Source organism: Empidonax traillii, unplaced genomic scaffold, assembly GCF_003031625.1.
Source record: "Empidonax traillii isolate 1590-97213 ecotype Southwest subspecies unplaced genomic scaffold, ASM303162v1 scaffold677:size394641, whole genome shotgun sequence".
Taxonomy (NCBI): domain Eukaryota; kingdom Metazoa; phylum Chordata; class Aves; order Passeriformes; family Tyrannidae; genus Empidonax; species Empidonax traillii.
Window position 1 is genome coordinate 134,768 of NW_020955870.1, and position 19,544 is coordinate 154,311.

General features: G+C 43.1%; 1 protein-coding gene across 2 annotated transcripts in view; it reads right to left on the reverse strand.

Annotated features, from left to right (window-relative positions):
- The window catches only part of RANBP3 (RAN binding protein 3), a 48,855-nt gene extending 31,714 nt beyond the window's left edge, over window positions 1-17,141 (reverse strand). For both annotated transcript variants that reach the window (XM_027899597.1, XM_027899596.1), the window contains exons 1-2: window positions 17,087-17,141; window positions 5,647-5,702 (exon numbers count right to left, since the gene is read on the reverse strand). In XM_027899597.1, coding sequence (XP_027755398.1) covers window positions 5,647-5,702; window positions 17,087-17,108 — 78 coding nt within the window. In that variant the 5' untranslated portion in view covers window positions 17,109-17,141. The remainder of the gene's footprint in view (window positions 1-5,646; window positions 5,703-17,086) is intronic.
- Between the last annotated feature and the right edge of the window lie 2,403 nt (window positions 17,142-19,544).

Genomic DNA, 19,544 nt, shown 5'->3' on the forward strand with positions numbered 1-19,544 from the left:
TAAAGACTGGCACTCTTGGATCAGCTTTTCCTCACATTTCTAAGTTGTGCTATTTGCAACTCCTTTCCTCATTTTCCCCACCCTAGCCTATCCAATGGCCTAAAAAGACTACCCTCAGTACCTCTTTTCACACTTTTTACCTGCTTAGAGCCAAAGACCTCAGGTATGCTCAACAGCCTCTGACATTATCAACCTCTCTATATTCCTCCAAGGTTCACCTTGCACAACTGTCTCTCCAAATATGTTCATGACCCTTATTTTAAGAGCAGCAATGTATTCATAATCAGGAACTCTTAGGCATCGATTTGAACTCCTTAAATATACTATTGACTTACAACTCAGTTCAATTAGGTATCCCTAACAAAGTCTCTTGGCAGTTGTGCTAAGGATGCTGAGAGAGCCTGGCCAAGGGAATGCTTTGCCTCTCCATAAATAAGTTACTTCATCCACAATTCTCTGTCTGCCACCATCCTAAACCTACAAGTCATGCCTACAGCATGAACAACATTTTCTAGTCTAGATCTCCTCAAACCACCAAAATCAAACATTTCCAAATAACAATACATCAAATCAAGACTTCAACTAATCCCTACTTTACATATCATCTTTATTCTTTCTAGCTCACGCTTTTGCTCTCCAGACCACCTGCAAATGACATCTTTCTAATCATCTAAATCACTAATCATCTTTCTAATCATCTAAATCCCTTTTACAACTCAACACCTACTTAAAACTCCACAGTTAAGACTGTGATGACAGCTAGAACAACTTAACAACGTAAACCCTTATTCACTCCAGAGCCTTCATCTTTAGGACCCAGATGCCAGTCAGGCCTTAAACTCTTTGTACCACTTCAGAATGGAACACAACCCAAGAATCATGTAACTTATTTTCTTTCAGAGTCGTCCTTCAAAGCTCAGCACTACCAATTCACCTACAGAAAGCAGTACACTGACCAAAACTAGTCATACAACAAGCTGTCCTTTTTCATTTAAAGTGTTCTTTTCTATATTCTACCATTATCCTAGCCCAGGCTGGCAAAGGGAATAGGACAAGGCACAAGCTACACCACAGACAATGGCTTGTTTCCAAGCATAAACATTTTTAAGTCACAGTTGCATATCTACTTTTTCTTGTACTTGAGACTAGGGAGGTCCTGATGATCCTAACATGATGAGAATCAGTAAGGACCAGAAAGATCACCACAGCTCACACTTGCAGAACAAAGGACATTACTACAAAAGCATTTTTGGACAACATGTTTCTTTACAACACTACGGCGTTAAATTCGTTCAAGCAATTATACTTGCTTAAAAATGTGTAAATCCAAAAAACCAGAATGCTTACATCTCAGAAATGCATGTTAAAAGTTAACTTCAGAAAATAACTTCAAGTAACCTATGGCCAGAAACTTGTCATGAAATGGTTTTATGGCAAAGCTAAAACTAGTTTCAGAGCAGAAACACAAGTCAAACAAGTGTCTAACATTAATCACAGAATAAGTTATATCCATCAACTGAAATATTCAACTCAAAAAGTGATGTGGAAAGCACAGCATAGCTCGTGAATAAGTTATTGGGATAGATAATGGAATAACAGAAATACTCTATGCCTAACATAACGAGGTTCGGACTTTGTGTTGTTTTCAGACCTTAACAGTTTGAGTCCTCTTAAGCTGATGCAATTTTCCAACTATCATCAGCATTAGAAACTCTGCCTGTCAGAAATATGAACAGCAGTGCTAACACTCACATATCTGCGAGGCTATCTCTATTTCACACATTGTAAAAACAGTTCTCAACGTATTAAGGATATATGAAAATCACAAAAATGGAGACTCACTCAAATGTAGAAACAGCCAACTTGACATCCACCATTAATTGATATCTATAATGAAAACGAAAACAGATAGACTAATCCTGCCTTTAACTGCAAAAGAAAACAACTTGAACCTCCTCACTGAACAAAAAATTTGGAGGCAGCATTATGAACACCATGCACTTTTGGTCCCCTCTAAATCAACATGACAAACTGCAAGTTCTGATGTTCTATTAAAGTGTATAAAACCTTAGGTGGAAGACAAGTTATAAAATTAGTTTCTAGACTAATATGAACTTTGTCCTACAACATGCTGAGTATTTGCCGACTTCTAATGGAGAAACAGATCACAGAACTATAGAATCATTCTGGCTGAAAAACATCTCTAAGATCATCAAGTCCAAACATCAACCCAACAATGCCAAGACTACCACTAACCATGTCCCCAGGTGACACATCCACATGGCTTTTAAATCCCTCCAGAAATGGGAACTCCACCACTGCCCTGGGCAGTCTGTGCAAGGGCTAGACAATCTTCTGGTGAAGAAATGTTTCCTAATATCCAACCTAAACCACCCCAACACAACTTGAGATCACTTCCTCTGGTCCTGTCCCTTGTTCCCTGAGAGCAAAGCCTGACCCCCACCTGGCTCCACCCTCCTGCCAGGGAGTTGTGAAGAGCAAGAAGGTTCCCCTTGAGCCTCCTTTTCTCCAGGCTGAGCCCCCACAAGCCACTCCTGGCGCTCCAGAGCCTTCCCCAGCTCTGTTCCCTCCTCTGGACACGCTCCAGACCCTCAATGTCTTTCTGGTCATGAGAGGCCGTAAACTGAAACCAGGTTTTGAGGTGAGGTGTCAGCAGTGCCAGCACAGGGGGACAGTCACTGCCCTGGTCCTGCTGGCCACACTGTGGCTGGTACAGGCTGGGTGCCAGTGGCCTCCTTGGCCACCTGGGCTCATGTTCAGCCCACCACTGACCATCACCCCCAGCTCTGTTGCACAGTTTTGCAGCCACTCTGCCCCAAACCTGGAGTGTTCCATCGGGTTGGTGTGACCCAAATATCTGATACCTTACAAGCACAAACTTAAGTAGAGATTTCTAGAAAAATAATGTTGTTTACCTTACCAGTAGACACTGTTAGTTTCAAAAAAGGCAGTAAGATCACTGAATTATATACACCCAGCTGTAATACTGAGAGAGTCTGCAGACTCTGCAAAATGGTCATTCTGCTCAGGATGTCCTGGTTCATGTGGAAGAGCACTAGGCAAACATCTTGGCAATCACCATACTGAATACACACATACAACTGAATACACAATGCAGTGCTTTTCCTCACCCCGGTTTACTGTCAAACTGCTGTGTCAGTACTGAAAAGCCTCCATGAACACTTTCACTAACAGAAAAAAAGTGACTTGACAGACTAAATTAAAATTGCAATTTACACAGAGAAATTACATATTCAAAAAGTGTCTTGTTTACCAGTTATTTTGAAGTTATGTTGGCATTTTCTTCAAAACACTGCTCTAGGAAAAAGTCCTTTGTTAATAGAATTTCCTCGTTAACTTTAATAGAGGTAGTCTTTTGTGGCAGGCAAAGCACTTAACCAGCCACCTTTTACAAAAATACTCATGGAGTTAACTGCTAATGGGAACATTTGGCTATTATGTTTTTCTGAAAATACAGTGAAAGGTCTCAACCAGCGTGTAACCTGAGGCACCTTTCCTTGATTAAGTTGATCAAAGCTGGCTTGAATGCTGTGTTCTGATATATACAGTACAGATTAAGTGGTGGTTACTTTTGGCTCACAGAACCATGTTCTAACTATATTACTATTGTACCTATACACCAAAAACCAGCTACTGGCACAAGCTTTATTTAATCAAACTGCAAGAAGCGCAGCACTGATGCTTCCACCACTCCTTCTCTCCAGTGTCAAATACACACAACAGAAGCTACTAAAATTATTAATCACTCTCCCTTTAAGAAACCCTTTAAGAAAATCACTCTCCCTTTAAGAAACCCTTTAAGAAAATCCTGTATCTCCATACAATACACACTTTAACATAAGCATTTACGCCTGTTACTACTTTGAAAATTGGCAACTAACTGGCAGATGCCAGACTCCTTCTGATCTGCTTCAAGGAAGAAGCCTTAATCCCCAGCCCATGTAGACCTTATTTCATGTCCAGAGTGACCATGGCTACCCCCCCTCGACAGCACCACCACCTGTTGGCATTTGGATCAGTTCCTAACTCATCTCTAACCCCTGTACCTTCACGGTGCTTGGGAACCCACAGGGCTGGACATGCACAGACCCTTCACCCCACAACTCCAGCTGTGCCTGGGCAGAGGTTGTCCCGAACACAGCGACCAGCTCAGCACCACCATAGTCCTCAGAATTCCCAGCAGCTGAGAAGACAATCACAGATCTCTCTCTCCCTGGATCCTCTATGGCAGCCCAAAAATACATTTAACCTTTAATTAATATATTTTTTTACAAATATTTTCTTGAGATCTATCAGAGTACAACAGATGTGTCTCACAGCTTAATGCAGAAGCTTGCACAGCCTAACACTGAAGGCACGGACTGTGCAGGCCACTGGAGGTGTGCGCTCTGTGCAGAAGCAAAGGTACAGCATGAAGGAACTTGAGAGCACAAGAACTGTCATCTTGGCACGTAAGGACCAGGCCAGCAAAAAAGGACACAGGACCACATCACTCTGCCTGAGCTGCACACTGCTATGATCACTGCTTCCAGACTAATCATGGAAGCACTGCTGGGCTGAAGGACACCTGGGGAGAACACTCACCATGATGCATCTCAGAAGGCACTTCAGCAACAGTCTAAGCAACAGTGGGCAATTGGAGCTGTTTCCTAAAAGCAAATGTGATCCAAATGGATAGTGCAAGCACTAGCACTCCCTTCACTCCAAAGTACATGCAAACAATCACTGTAAAAACTCTAACTGAAAGAACGTCTCAAAAGTACTTACTCTCAGGTAGATTTAATTTGATTAGTCAATATTAGAAGAGCAAATTTAAATCCTTCCCAAGCTAAGAAAAGATTTCAAGCTCTGATGATGAATATGCCTACTGAACCTGTGAGAAAGCTCAAGGCTGGTACTTGTTCCAAACCAAAGAAAAGCTATCAACTGAAAAATGGTTCAGTATCTCAATTCAAACATTATCTGATTACACAGGTAACATAGCAATCCAGTGATCCAACAGAAAGTGCATTGTGTGTACACAAGTACACTTCTCTGGGTTCCCACCATCGTCAAGTGAAACAACGGTAACCTTGATTTTTCCTCTCCCCCAAATCTTAATAGCTTTTACTATTGACCAGGTAGAATTAAAAACTGGAGTATGTTGAGATGAGGGAACTGGATTACCATTTCCCAAGGTAACTAACACTTTACAGCCTGCTAACCAAAGATATGAGAGACATTTACACATACTGAGGTGAAAAACAATAATCTAGACCAGCTTTGTTTGCTTTATCTTAACATGATTATCAGAAAAAGAAACTTTATATTTCTCATGCAACTCAACTGTCAGTGTTCCTTTGCCACATGTTCAAGACACACCTTCACAGATACTTTTTCTCCCGTGGTCCATTTTCTGTCTGAGGAGCTACCTGTATTGTGCTACCATGATACATCTTCCCACTTTTAGCCTCTCAGTACCTTCTTGCCCCATGCCCACTAATAATGTTAATGCTCTATTATCCATCTTCAATTTCACAGCAATATAGACAAAGGGCTGATCACCATGGAAGGAGTCAAGGCTAAGAACAAAATAAATAAAAAACCGTGTCAACATCTCCTTACCTTCTGTGCTTTATCCTTCTGAAATACAAAGACAGGTGGAGCAATGGCAGGTTTTTCTGTAAAAAGAGAAATCATTGGGGTTTTTTCCAACCACATTCATTAGTAACTAATATGAAAACGTTATGTTCTGTGATGCCTTTACCAACAATAAACCTTAAACCAGTTAAATCTCAGTTACACATATTTTTTCCACCAGCTCCCAGCAACATATAAGGAAAAAGGGGTGTTTTAAGGAGAACAATAGAATCAATATCTGAAAACTATTTGTCTTTCCCCTCCAGATGTCTTTCCAACCAGTACTGTACTTCAGTACCTCAGGAGGAAAAGACCCTTTGCTGCAGTTGTTTACAAGCTGAACAAATGCTCTTCCTTCCCCATCATCACACATTAATGAAAAGAGAGTTTGCTGTACACCTCCACATACCCCTTCCTTAAAGGACACCTGACACTTGATTACACTTGTATTTCATTATCACTGAAAGCTTTAGAGAGGTCTCAAATCCACATTTGCACATCTAAAACCAAATATTTCATGCATATTATACAGAGGGATCAGTCTTTTTGGCATAATTTAAGAGCACATCTGCTTTCTACTTAAAGCTCTGAATCAAATATTAGCAGGACACTATTTTCTAAGTAAGCACATCAGCATTTACTTTGCAAGAGCAGAATTAATTTCTAAAATGAGTGTATGTTACCATTGTCCTTCATGATCTCACAACTCCCTCAATGTCCCTAATAACAAAAGGATCCACACACGGGGGCAGTGTGTGGATAGAGCAGAGGATCCACACACAGGGCAGTGTGTGGATAGAGCAGAGGTGAGCTTTCTCGGCAGTTTAACAACCTGATGCACCTGGTGCATGAGTTGTATTTGCATCCACACTGTGCAGTCAGCAACCCTCCTGTTTTCAGGGCTAAAGATGAGTACAATACTGCAGTCTGTCTTCAGAACGACACTGCAGTGAAACAGTGGGATTTAGGGAGAGATGGATTTTGGCTAATTTCTTTGCAAAATTTCTACTTTTGCAATTATCCAGTCTTACAAACAAATCTAGACATGTAAGAAAATTAAAATGTTTAGAGCTTTCAGAACTTGAGATGCTACCATAAAAAAGAAATATAAAGCCATCAAGAAGAATTACCTTGCACCTAAAAATAGGACAGTATCACAAAATCCTCCATAAATCAGTTGCAGCATCAGTAAAGCACTTGGATTAGCATTTAAGAAAAAGGGGATGAGACTGTCCATTTGGGAACTGATAGCTGTTACATCAGTTTGGCTGAAGAAGTGAAATTTTAGCTGATGTACACAAAGAATTACAAAAATTATTACAAGAACTGTGCATTTATTTGTGAGGGTGGAAGAGCATCTTTCTACTCTTCTGTGGATCTAAGCCAGGGGGATACCCAGCAAAAACACTGCAAGACTGATCTTGCAAGACTGGCATAACTTGTTCTACAAAAGGTAAAACTGATCAAGAAATTAGGCTCCTCACTACATAATTTTGCTCTTTTTTCCCTTTATTTTTTAAGTTCTTCTGTTCATCAAGTAGTGCTGAATCTTAAAAAAGCTTATTAATAAAAGCAATGCAGACAATCCATTTCAAAAGTGAAAAACAATCTACCAACTAATGAAGGTCATCGACAGACCCTTAACTTCGATACCTGCCCCAAAAACTAGACTGTGTGGAAACAAACCAGGAATCACTTTTGATCCCCTTGACCTCAGTAGAATCTGCTTGTGGGAGGCTCTACCCAGGCAAGGGTCCGGCTTTAAACCCTTGACTTCAAAGTGCCACTCGTTTCTGTGCTCTAGTTTAGTTCTCATTAGTGCTCCAGCTGCAGCAGGGCCTCTGCCAAAGCAGGCAGTGTGGAGATCTACCACAACGTGGGGCTTGATTGTGTCGTGCACACCTTACCAGAGACTCCACTGATACCGAGGAGAGCTGAAAAAAAAGGCCTACTTGTTTGTCTAGTGTTTAATAATGAAGTACTGAGAGAGAAGAAAGTAAACAATAAGAAAACCATATCCAACAACAATGCAAAGAGCAGAGGAAACATGGGACAGCTGGCAAAAGACTGGAAGTTGATGCAAAGAATACAAAAAAAATACGAGATGGGAGTCTGGCGATTAAAAAGTGGCAACTCGAGAAAAAAGAAGAGGGATGTCAGGAACAGCAGAAAGTTCACAGAAAAAAAATTAGATGCAAAAACAAAGAATAAAACAGAGTGAAAAAAACCAAATATTTGAGATTGTGTCCAGCTATAGCAAATGAGACTGGAAAAAATATCTAGTAAAGCAAACTATGGCCAGGCATGCTAGTCAAGCCGGAAAAGGGAACGATGGTTCAACATCTGAGAGTCTCTGTCCACTGAAGAAACACAGTCCTCCAGTACCCAAGCTCCAGGAATCTCACTGTCACTCCTGTTGACTGTGAGATCAACCAACAGGATGGCATCCATCAGGAATGACTACAAGACAGCAGGCACTCACAGCTACCAACTATATCAGTGCTTACTCAGGCACTTATTTCACAGGAGAATACTTGTTCACTGTGTTGCTGAAGTCTACAAGAAGATCACAACAGTGGAAACATTTCCCTCCTAGCTCAAGGCAAGACTGTCTAATCCAACCACCTTCATTAAACACAGCATATTTTTCTGAGCCTTATTTAAGTTTTGGGGAAACATTTTCATTGAAGGCATTAAAAGCAAAATATTACTCCCCTCAATCATCCATTACCTCACATGGTAAAAAACACTAGTGCCGAATTTTCCATTAAAATGTCCTGCTTCAGCTTTTGGTTCTGATTCTTAGTTACATTTTTTAAATGCCTTTATGTAGAGCTCTGAGAAAGTCCAACCACGTAAGAAGGAAAGCAAACCTTCAGTAATTAATGTCAGAGGCAGTACCTCTCCAATCTGAAGATCTGGAACTCGTACAAACCTGAATGGTGGTAGGCTGTCAAATCAGTCTGAAAACCAACTGAATCCACAGAACTCCTTCCTGCCATTTATTCCCGAGTTACAGATATTTCAACCTGCATGAATAACTACAAAAAACTTGAGAGCTGGCTTTCACAGGCTCAATTTCTTTAACATATTTTACTGTCAAGTCATTAACTATCAATAAATGCCCCATGTGCTGTCAGAAAAACGTGTACTATTAAACCTTCTCAGTTTCCTTCACAAGCCTTTGAAGCCAAAACGCAGAAACAGAAACTACTACCTCGATGGCTCAGGCAGAGATACTTCAACTCATCTCATATCCTCAACTCATACACACTCTTTAATGTGAGATTTTTAACTTAGATACATGAGCATTATTACCTGTAGCAAACTCTCCCATTTCAACCCTATTTCCCACAGCCAGTCAAACACCCATTCATAACAACACAACCATAGCAGCAAGTGCACCTCTGGCAGCTACGAGATGTCAGACCTTCACTGCATCATGGAATGAGCCATTACTGAAAAAATCTGAGGGATCAAGGGCAACAAGAAAAGCTTCTGTAGGTACACGGGTGACAGGAGAAAGGCTAGGGAAAACGTGGACCCTCTTTGGCAGGAAATAGAAGACCTGGTTACTGGGGATATGGAGAAGGCTGAGGTACTCCATGACATTTTTGACTCAGTCTTCACCAACAAGTGCTCCAGATGCACTGCCTGAGTTACAGAAGGTAAAGGCAGGGACTGGCAGAATGGACTGCCTGCTGTAGAACAGGTTTGAGACCATCAAAGGAACCAGAGGGTGCCCAAGACCATGGAACCTGATGACATGCATCCAAGGGTCCTGAGGGAACTGGCAGAAGAAGTGGCCAGTGGTCATGGTCATCTGGTAAAGTTCCCACAGACTACAAAACATAATCTCCATTTTTGAAAAGGGGAAAAAAGGAAGACCTGGGGAACTATAGGCCAGTCAGTCTCACCTCTGTGCCGAGCAAGATCATGGAGATCCTCCTGGAAACTGTGCTAAGGCACATGGAAAATAAGGAGGTAACTGGTGACAGCCAGCACGGCTTCACTTACAGCAAACCATGCCTGACAGATTTGGTGGCCTTCTGTAAGAGGGTGGATGAGGGAAGAGCAACTGACATCATCTACCTGGACTTGTGTACAACATTTGACAGGAAATCCTTGTCCCTAAATTGGAGAGACATAAGTTTGACAGAGGGAACACTCCCTGGATAAGGAACTGGCTGGTTGTCACACTCAGAGTGGGGGTCAACAGCTGAATGTCCAAGTTTGGGACCAGCACTGTTTAACATCTTTGTCAGTGCCATGGACAGTGGCATCGAGGGAAGCCACAGTAAGTTTGCCAATGACACCAAGCTGTGTAGTGCAGCTGATGTGCTGGAGGGAAGGGATGGGCCATCCAGAGGGACCGGGACAAGCTGGAGAGGTGGGCCTGTGCAAACCTTACAGAATCCTACAAGGTCAGGTGCAACTCCCGTACCTGGGTCAAGGCAACCCCAAACACAGACACAGGCTGAAGAGGGAAGGAATTGAGAGCAGCCCTGAGAAGGACTTGGGCATATTGGTGGATGAGAAGCTCAGTATCACCTGACTATGGGCACCCACAGCCCAGAAAGCCCTCGTGTCCTGGGCTCATCCCCACAGCATGGGGGAGCAGGTGAAGGGGGGATTCTGACCCTCTGACCCACTCAGGTGAGACCCCACCTGGAATCCTGCATCCAGATCTGGGGCCCCAGCATCAGGAGGATGTGGAGCTGCTGGAGCAAGTCCAGAAGAGGCCACAGAGATGGCCCAAGGGCTGGAGCCCCTCTGCTCTGGAGACAGGCTGGGAGAGCTGAGGGTGTTCACCTGGAGGAGAGAAGGATCCAGGGAGACCTTAGTGCCCCTTCCAGTGCCTAAAGGGACTCCAAGAGAGCTGGAGAGGGACTGGGGACAAGGGGGAATAGCTTCAAACTGACAAAAGGCAAACTTAGATTAGATATTAGGAAGAAATTCTTGACTGTGAGGGTGGTGAGGCACTGGCATAGGTTGCTTCATGGAGCTCCATCCCTGGCAACATTCAAGGCCAGACTGGATAGGGCTCAGAGCACCCTGACCTAGTGGAAGGTATCCCTGCACACTGTGGGAGTGTTGGAACCCTTCAAAGCTCTCTTCCAACCCAAAACATTCTAAGATTCTATGAAAACAAGAAGAAACACCTGCAGAGGTGTGTTTCTCTGCAGAGTTCTCAGGCTCACAGAGTAAATCCCATGGCAAAGCAGTGACAAAGGCCAAGAAAGCAGTTGTCTCCTTCACTAGAGACCATTGCCTCTCTACCATAAGGGCACAGGATAATTCAGATTGGAGGTCTCTAGTCCAGCCTCCTGCTCCAAGTAAGGTCAGTTATGACCTGAAGTCAGGCCAGGTTAATCAGGTTATCTAGCCTGGTCTTAAAATCCAATGATAGAGGCTGAGCAGCCTCCCAGGGTAATCTCTTCTACTGCTTGACTGCCCTTGTGGCGGAAAAGAACCCACCAACCCCACAAAAACTCAACCTTTCCCCTACTTCCAGTCCAAACATCTCATTCCACCTCTCATCTTTTGTCTCTTGTCCTTCCAACTTACACTGCTCTAATGAGCCTGGGTCTGTCTCTCTCACAACCTTCTCAACAGAGCCTGATAAGCTCCAAATACGCCTCTCTGAAGCCTTCTTTTCTCTAGACTGAACAAACCCAGCTCCCCCAGCCTCTCCTCAAAGAACATGCAACCCATATCACCCAACATCTTGGTGACTCATATTAATCTTTAAATTTTAGAAGGAACACAGGCCCCATGTCATGAAAACAACTTCCAACACCTCACCAGATGTAGCTAGGTTATTAAGAGGAGAATTTATTTCTAGAGCTAAGAACTACAATGTTTCAAACACCTTTTTAAATTTACTCCAAGTTACACCTAGAAATGCAATAGTGTCCGATTATATGGAAAACTACGTGAGAGGCAGAAAAAAAAGAAAAGCACTGAGCACCTTCCTGGCAACTAAGCCCTTGCCTGGATCTCAAAGCACTCTGTAACACCAGAAGCATTTTAACAATTGAAAATTGCTGCTCGACTTTAACTCATTACAATAAATCACCTGAGAGAAAGTGTCCACACCTGTGAACAATGAACGAGTGATAAAAAGGAGAAAAGCAATTAAGGTGTTAACTGAATTAATATACTCAAGAGTGGTAACTTCTCACCTGATAAGCCTGATCTAGTTTTATCTGAGAGACAAGAAAAATGTAAATTCAAAGTTAGGTTTAATTATGCTTATTGGAACAGTGCAGGCCACAAAAGCGTTCTTGGGAGTTTTTTCACCTTAATTATTCTATTTGCATTATGAAGAGCAGAATAGTCACGATAAATACAACATATTAAGAGATATGGGCAATTTGCAGGACTATAAAATTCTAAAGATGTTGATAACAAAAGATTCTCTTTCAATAGCTACAAATAGACTGAAAGAAAGACCAAGATGCCACTCCAAGAGCTGATCTGCAAAAAGACCCCCACAAGCAAAGTCAAACTACACTTCATGTGAGAAAGAACAAGACAGGTGACTGGATCACTTATGGCCACACTACACAAGTGATGTCATGGTTAATATAAATGACACTGGGAAAAGAGATACTTCTGCCTCACTTTTAAAACTTTGATAAGTTGCTGTCTATGAAGTAAAATATCATATGATCTCGTTCATCTTCAAACTGTTCTTTTTTTTGTCTCCCATAGCATGAGTTAGCAGGCTACTTCCACAGCTACCTTTAATAGTTAAGATTAAATAAAATTTTCCTACATCACATTTAAAGCACAAATCTTAAGTGTCTGCAGAGCATGTGTTACTTCATTTCCCAAGCCCTTGTGGCATTAATAGCAATAAGTTACCCTCTGCAAAATTAGGTAATTTTACAAGTTTAGATCAGAAACTTCATATAAAGCAAATGTCACAAGTCCGAAATGGAAAAAAGTAGCTTATTTTCACATGAGAGAAAGAAGAAAACCCCGAGGGAGCCCAAATACTTTGCAACATAGATACAATATTTATAAAGAACTCCAAAAAAGCATTAACAAAAATTATTAAAGCATTTAGATAGTTCTGTCTTGTAAATGAAATAGTTCTTTATGGTGTTTGGGTGTGAATTATTCTACCCACTAACCTATCTGAAGTCACCATGGGGAAAAAAAAAGGTCTTGTTTCTAGAGAGTAGTGAGTGCTGCCTTTCCCTCAAAGTAACAACACACCTTCCTTTCTCCAAAAGCATCATCCAAATGTGGCAAAGAAATGATACTGATTACTCTGAAAGGAAATGCTTCAGATCACTCATCTTCTGTACACTTCATACAATCAAAGAATATGCTGAGCTGGAAGGAACCCATCAGGATGACCAAGTCCAACTCCTGGTGCTGTGCAGGACACCCCAACAATCCCACCATGTGACTTGAGAGTATTGTCCAAATGCTTCTTGAACTCTGACTGGCTTGGGGCTGTGACCACTTCTCTGGGGAGCCTGTTCAGTGCCCAACCACACTCCAGGTGAAAACCTTCTCCTGATACCCAACCTAAACCTCCTCCAACTCAGCTCCAGCCACTTCCTCAAGTTCTGTCACTGGCCACGAGAATGAAGAGATTCATACTTGGCCCTCTGCTGCCCTGGGGTGGGGGGGAAGGAAGGGGCAGATGTTGAAGACCACAACGAGATCTCACTTCCATCTCATCTTCTCCAGGCTGAACAAGCCAAGTGACCTCAGCAACTCCTGACAAGGCTTCCCCGACAGACCCCTCACCCTTGTAGCTCTCCATTGGATGCCAATAACTTAACGTCTTTTTTATATTGTGATACCCCTAACTGACCTCAGGACTCAAGATGTACTCTGCCACACCAGGGCAGAGCAGGGTGGGACAATCCCCTCCCTAATGCCCCCTGGGACAGGGATGTCCCTCCTGGCTGCCAGGGCACTGCTGACTCAGGGACAACTGGCACCCACCAGCACCCCCAGGGCCCTTTCCCGGCACTGCTCTCCAGCCTCTAAATTAATTTAAGGCAGTTACATACAGTAAAACTATTATGATGATAAACTGTATGTTTAATGATCTCATAAAGTGAAGTTGCAGGCACATCCTGAAAACATCCATCAAATTTTAGCCCTGAGAAAAATTTGTATCACCTTTCAGCTACTGAAAAGATAAAGCACTTCATTCCCCATAAAAGGAGATTCTGTTGGCTAGAGTGCAGCTTCAGCAGAAAATTATAGACAAGCAAACTACTAGTTGTGTATTAGTGGCAAGTTAATGAGAAAAGCATTTGAGTTCACATGAATTTATAGGGCTGACATGAAGCTGCTGGTTCTTTGATAATTCACTGCCACATGTGTGAAGTGTCAGTTTTAAGACACGATCCAGCTAGAACACCAAAGAACAAGTCAGAGAAAGTTTCTAAGAGCATTCAGTAACCACTTTATACAGCAGTAACAATAATTATGCCTACCATTCCAAAATCCTGGTTTTCAATAATTAACCTCACAATGACAGTCCCAAGTGTCACTAAATCTTTGCAATGAAGTCGATCAAACTTCACACGGATGGGGAGAAGTTACTCTCTCCTCTTCATTAGCTCCACACTTATCAGCTGATCTCCTCTCATCATGAGGGGCAATACCAAGATCAGGATCTGTTCCTATGAAACTTCACAGTACAAGAGTCTTTGGAAAGTGGTACTAGGATCCTTCACCCCCCTTCTCTGCAGTAGAGGACCCCCTTAAGCCAACAACCTTCTTCTGTCAAGATACAGCTGGCCATCACTCCACTAAAAAGAGGTAGGGGAACAGTTTCACCAACTCACTAGAGAAAAAGGAAAGACAAGTGAATGGAAAAAATTCAAGGAACAATTAGAATGAAAAAAATAAAGTAGTTATGAACACATTAGAGGAAATGCTTTTGTAGCGCTGAAGAAAGCTATCACAGAAAGACCATCCATTAAAATAGGTTGAAGTCGTAAGGACATTAGTGGAATGATTATTTGGAGGCAGTACTGACAGCTCAGCAGTGATTTAAGACATTCCATAGTATTAAGAGATATCAACTTAGAAGGTAAAGATAACTAATATACTGTTGAAAACAGAAAGACCAATTAACAAATTGAAACAAAGGGGTGTCATGGAAAAAAAAATGGTTAAAAAAGCTTTGCATTAGTAAAATGAGAGGACACAGACAGCACAAACCCCAGAACTTTTTAAGGGCAGAAGAAGGTTTGCTGAAGTAATCAGATGGGTAAGACTGAGTTTCACCTGCATGAACAGACAAGAAAAGTAAACATACTACACAGTTTGAAAGAATGGCTGAAGCCTCTTTCTAGGTACTCGTGTCTACTGTGTGTCAAAGAATAATTAGCTTCACACCTCACAGTGAAGTATGATTGAGATAGCTCTGTTGTACAGATCAATCAAGATTAAGGAACATTAAGAGCTTTGCTGTAACCACACTTGGTTTGTGAACATGAACATTTAGCTATCAAATACTTCAGACCTGAGACCAATACGAATCAGAAGATCAAGGAATATTTTAGCAAAATACTTTGCTATCAGCAGCAAAATAGTTACTTCATATATTCAAATGAAAATACCTGGACACAAGCAAGTGAAGCATTCACCGACAACAATGGAAAAATAAAACAAATTGAAGTGTTTAGGAATGGCAAGAACAGTCACCTGAGAAGACCCTCACCACGACAGACATGACAGACTGCAACCAAGGTGAGTAGAAAGACTACAGAATTCAGCGAGCCTCAGCAGAAAGATGCCAATTCCAGAAAATGCATGTACTTCCACTGTTACAGAAAGAACATATGCCTCAAAAATGGAACTGGAGGAAAAAAAACTAACAACAGCCGATGATATTAGAAGAGCAGAAGACAAAAGTTCCAAAGTGAGCTCATCCTGCTTAATGTTACAAAAGATTGTATCACGTTCCTATTGCAAGAAGAAACAGAACAAAAAGGATGAAGATGACAACTAGGGAAGGAGATGCAAATATAAACTAAAAGGATCAGAAAGTGAGGGAAGTCACTGGAGGAAGAAAAGGGTCTGAAGAGAAAAGGTTCAGATGAAAATGTAAGGATGGGATCACACTCCCCCCCTGCCATCCAGACAAGACCCTGAAGAAATAGAGGTAAGGGCAGAAATATTTAATTTGGCATCAAAAGATGCAATAAGTGTTGGTAACCTGGTATGCACTGGTGAGCCTAATGTTCCCCAGTAGAAAGGGGAGGTAAAGTCAGGGGCTTGTATGACATAAAACAGTTATTCCCAAGCTTCTAGTTCTAAAAGAATATAATAACCCATCAAAAATCATTATAAGGTCATTATAACGACAGTACGTAAATACTGTCATTAAGATCATTCTTGAGACCACTTATCATGCCTCCCTGGGCACTGACAGCTCATCTTGAAGCCAACATGCTGCATCACAGGATCTGTCAAATAACTTAACTGCAGCTGTATTGTCAGCTGCTTGAAGGCCTCGACTTCAAAGGCTGTACCTACAGCAAATATTTCCTTCCTATTTTTAATATTAATATCAGAACTGTAACTGCCACTGATGCACACTTCAAATGTAAGAAACAGTCTTGAAAAAGGGGCCTTGCACCTCTTCATTCACCTCCCTCGAGGCATTTCTTCCCCTCTTGCATTACCTGAGAAGAACAAGAAACAGAGACAGCCAGGGCAAACTGGCGTTTGCAGAAACACTGAAGGATATTGGTCATTTCCAAAGGCAAACTACAGATGCCCACTGACACCTGAAACATCACTGTACACACCTTGGGCCAGAATACCCAAATCCTGCAGTACTGCAGCCCAGGTTCTCCTCATCCTCTTCAGAAAAAAAAATCCAACCACTTTACTAACAGATTTTTGATATTTTCAGCTCAAAAAAATAATACATCTGTTACGATACCTCACCTCGTTTTATATAACCGCTTCTATTATTCTCTTAGCTGGAGAAAGGATTAACAAGAGTGTAAGCGAAGTAAAGGTTTACGGCAGAGCGAAAGTTGTGGACAATGACTCCTGAAAGCACCTGGACAAGGCGGGGCCCAAAGCGGCTCCGACCCCCCCCGGGGGCCCGTGCCCGGCACCGGGCCCGCCGTCCGCGCCCAGGGAGCGCCGTCCCGCCCCTGGGGGGCCACCGCCCAGTGGGAGGCACCTGCGGGCCAACCTGGCCCGGCCCCCGCCCCGCGGACAGCGCGGCGGCCCCGCCGGGCGCTCCCTTTGTCCGGCCACTCGGCCCGCGGGGGGCGAGGCGGCCGCGGGGAGAAGACGCTCCCGAGAACGGGCCCGTGCCCGGGCGCGGCGCTGAGCGCGGACCGCAGGACGGAGTCGGGGGGCCGGGGGGGTTGGGGGGGTCGGTGCGGGCCGGGGAGCGGCGGCCACAACTCCCGCCTACCTTCGTTCGCCAGGTCCGCCATCTTCCTGCCGCGACCGCGCCCACAATGCACCGCGCGCCCCGCGCGCTGCGCACGCGCCGATGTACGGCGGCTCCGGGGCGGCTCCGCGCGTGCGCGGGGGGAGGCCCCGCCCCGTCCCCTCATGGTCCCGCCCGGTCCGTCCTGGGCCCCGCGGCCTCTGCCGGGCGGCTCAGTCGCCATCCCCGTGTGTCGGCCCTCCTGTCTCCGTCTCTCTGCTCTCCTCCTCCGTGGCCGCAGGGCCCAGCCGAGCGGGCCGTGAGCTGAAAGGTTGCCGGTGCCGCGGCTGCTCTGGGGCGCTGCCGGCCTGAACATTGGCTCACGGAATACCCTGAGCTGGAAGGGACCCACCAGGATTATCAGTTCAACTCCTGGCCCTGCACAGGACCTTTTACTCTTTGCCTACTAATTCAGAAGAAAAATACCGTTAAGAGTATTGCTTTTCACCCAAGATGGGTCCTGTCATCCTTTCCTGGCTTAAATAAACTTGCTACTAGTCAATAAGCTACATGGTCCTGAGCAAGTCATCCCTGTTTTCCATGAGGGTGAGGCTCTGGCTGTGGTATCCACAGATACCTGGGGGACACATAGCAAGGCTTCAGAAATGTTTGGGTTACATCTCAGCAGAAAACTCTCCTTTCTGGAGCTAAGTGAGGGAAAGAGAAAATTATTGTTTGTCTAGAAAAAAATCTAGTAATTAGATTGTCTAAATTCTGGAGAGTATCCAAGACACAAAATAAAGGAGGCATAGCAGAGAAAATTATTTTAGGATATTAATAATTAATTATTTCGTGTTTGGTGCAGAGTGTGAATACAAAGTATTTGAATGCAAAGCCAGATACACAGTCTCTGTAAGGAGGCTAAAAAACGAGGTTGAGCTGTCAGCTCTTCAGTAAGCACCATCACATTTGCTCCCTGAAGAGGAAAAGCTTTGAGAGGACTGGGCTATCATCACTGTCTCAAACATCCTGTTCACAAGGCAGCTGTGAAATGCCCAACAACCTCAATGCCCTTTGCATAAAATTTTGAGCGGAACAGGATTTTCATCATGATGGGTACAGCCACAGCTGCAGCTGGAGACTAAATACAACTTTTTATAGACTGAATGCAACTTTTGACCACTAACAACAGCCAAGAAAATATCCAGGAAGCACCTAATGGGATCCTATGAAGACCTATGGGGTCTGACACCACAGATCACCTACCCAGACCCTGGAATGTGAGTGGGTAGGACAGAAAGTAAGGAGAAAGTAGCAGGCAGGCCTTTGGTTCAGGGCCTGGAACACCTGATGTCACAGCACGCAACAGAGAGCACCAACACTGCTAAATTAGAGCCAGCCGCAGGCTACTCAAACTCTGGTCATTAGGCTGCAACAATTTTTACTTGAGCCCAGCTGACTTAAAGCTGATTTTAGCATATCCTCTGATCGTGACCTCAAACTTTGAACAGCTTTGAAGATTTTTTCAGTGCATGCCCGCTGGCAACTTAACAGCACTAGTGCTGGCAGCTGCATGATGTCCACATGGCAGCCTGAGTCTGTGCAGGGGTCTACACCTTGTCTGTACCTCTTCTTTGGAGAACATTTGGTGCTGAGAATTCACAGAGAATTTAGCCAAAAGCATTAGCATGTCTCTATTCACACAAAAACTATGATTTTCAGGGATATACAATATGGCTGATTTCGCTCCAGGCTTTATGGAATTAAGTTCCTGTCCCAAAGCAGACATGTCCTACAATCTAAGCCAAACACTAATATTGAAAATGTGTGAGAGTAATTACGCACTATATGAGTACCTAAAAAACAATAATTACATTTTTAATTTAGGTCCTTTTTCTGATACAGATATCCATTACAGAAAATTTTACTTCCGAGTCTTAATGCCTGTTAAACCTATAAGAAATTAAGAACATGTTTTTATCATGAAAATGTTGGGTAACTTTAATTATAGGAATTACTGTCCTGGGCTTCTCTAATGAATGCGTGGTACCAGCATAGTGAGTGATGTGACCTATTTAAGGAAGTGATTTAGAATGGATGTACCTCAGAAAGTTACACTCATTAGACCTCAAGAACCAGCAGGTCACAATGTGTTCTCTATTCATGTTCTAATTAGAGCCCATACTTCTCAGAATCATTAGCATAAGAGAGGAAAATTAGCAGTTTTATCCTAACAGTGTTGGGAAGCCAAATTCTGATTTAATTTACTTTCAAGTAAGTCTATAATAATGCCAGGGTAAATGTGATTCCAGCACTTTATTATTTCAATAAAAAAGTGAACTCCACCCACACCAACTTTACAGTTCCTGTGACTTTTAGAAATTAATTACAAGAGTTATCTGTACCCTGTGAGCTTGTCAACTTGCTGATATAACTAGAATCTATTTTGGGTGCATGCCATTAAGATACTATAAATGCCATACTTTCTGATTAGTACTAT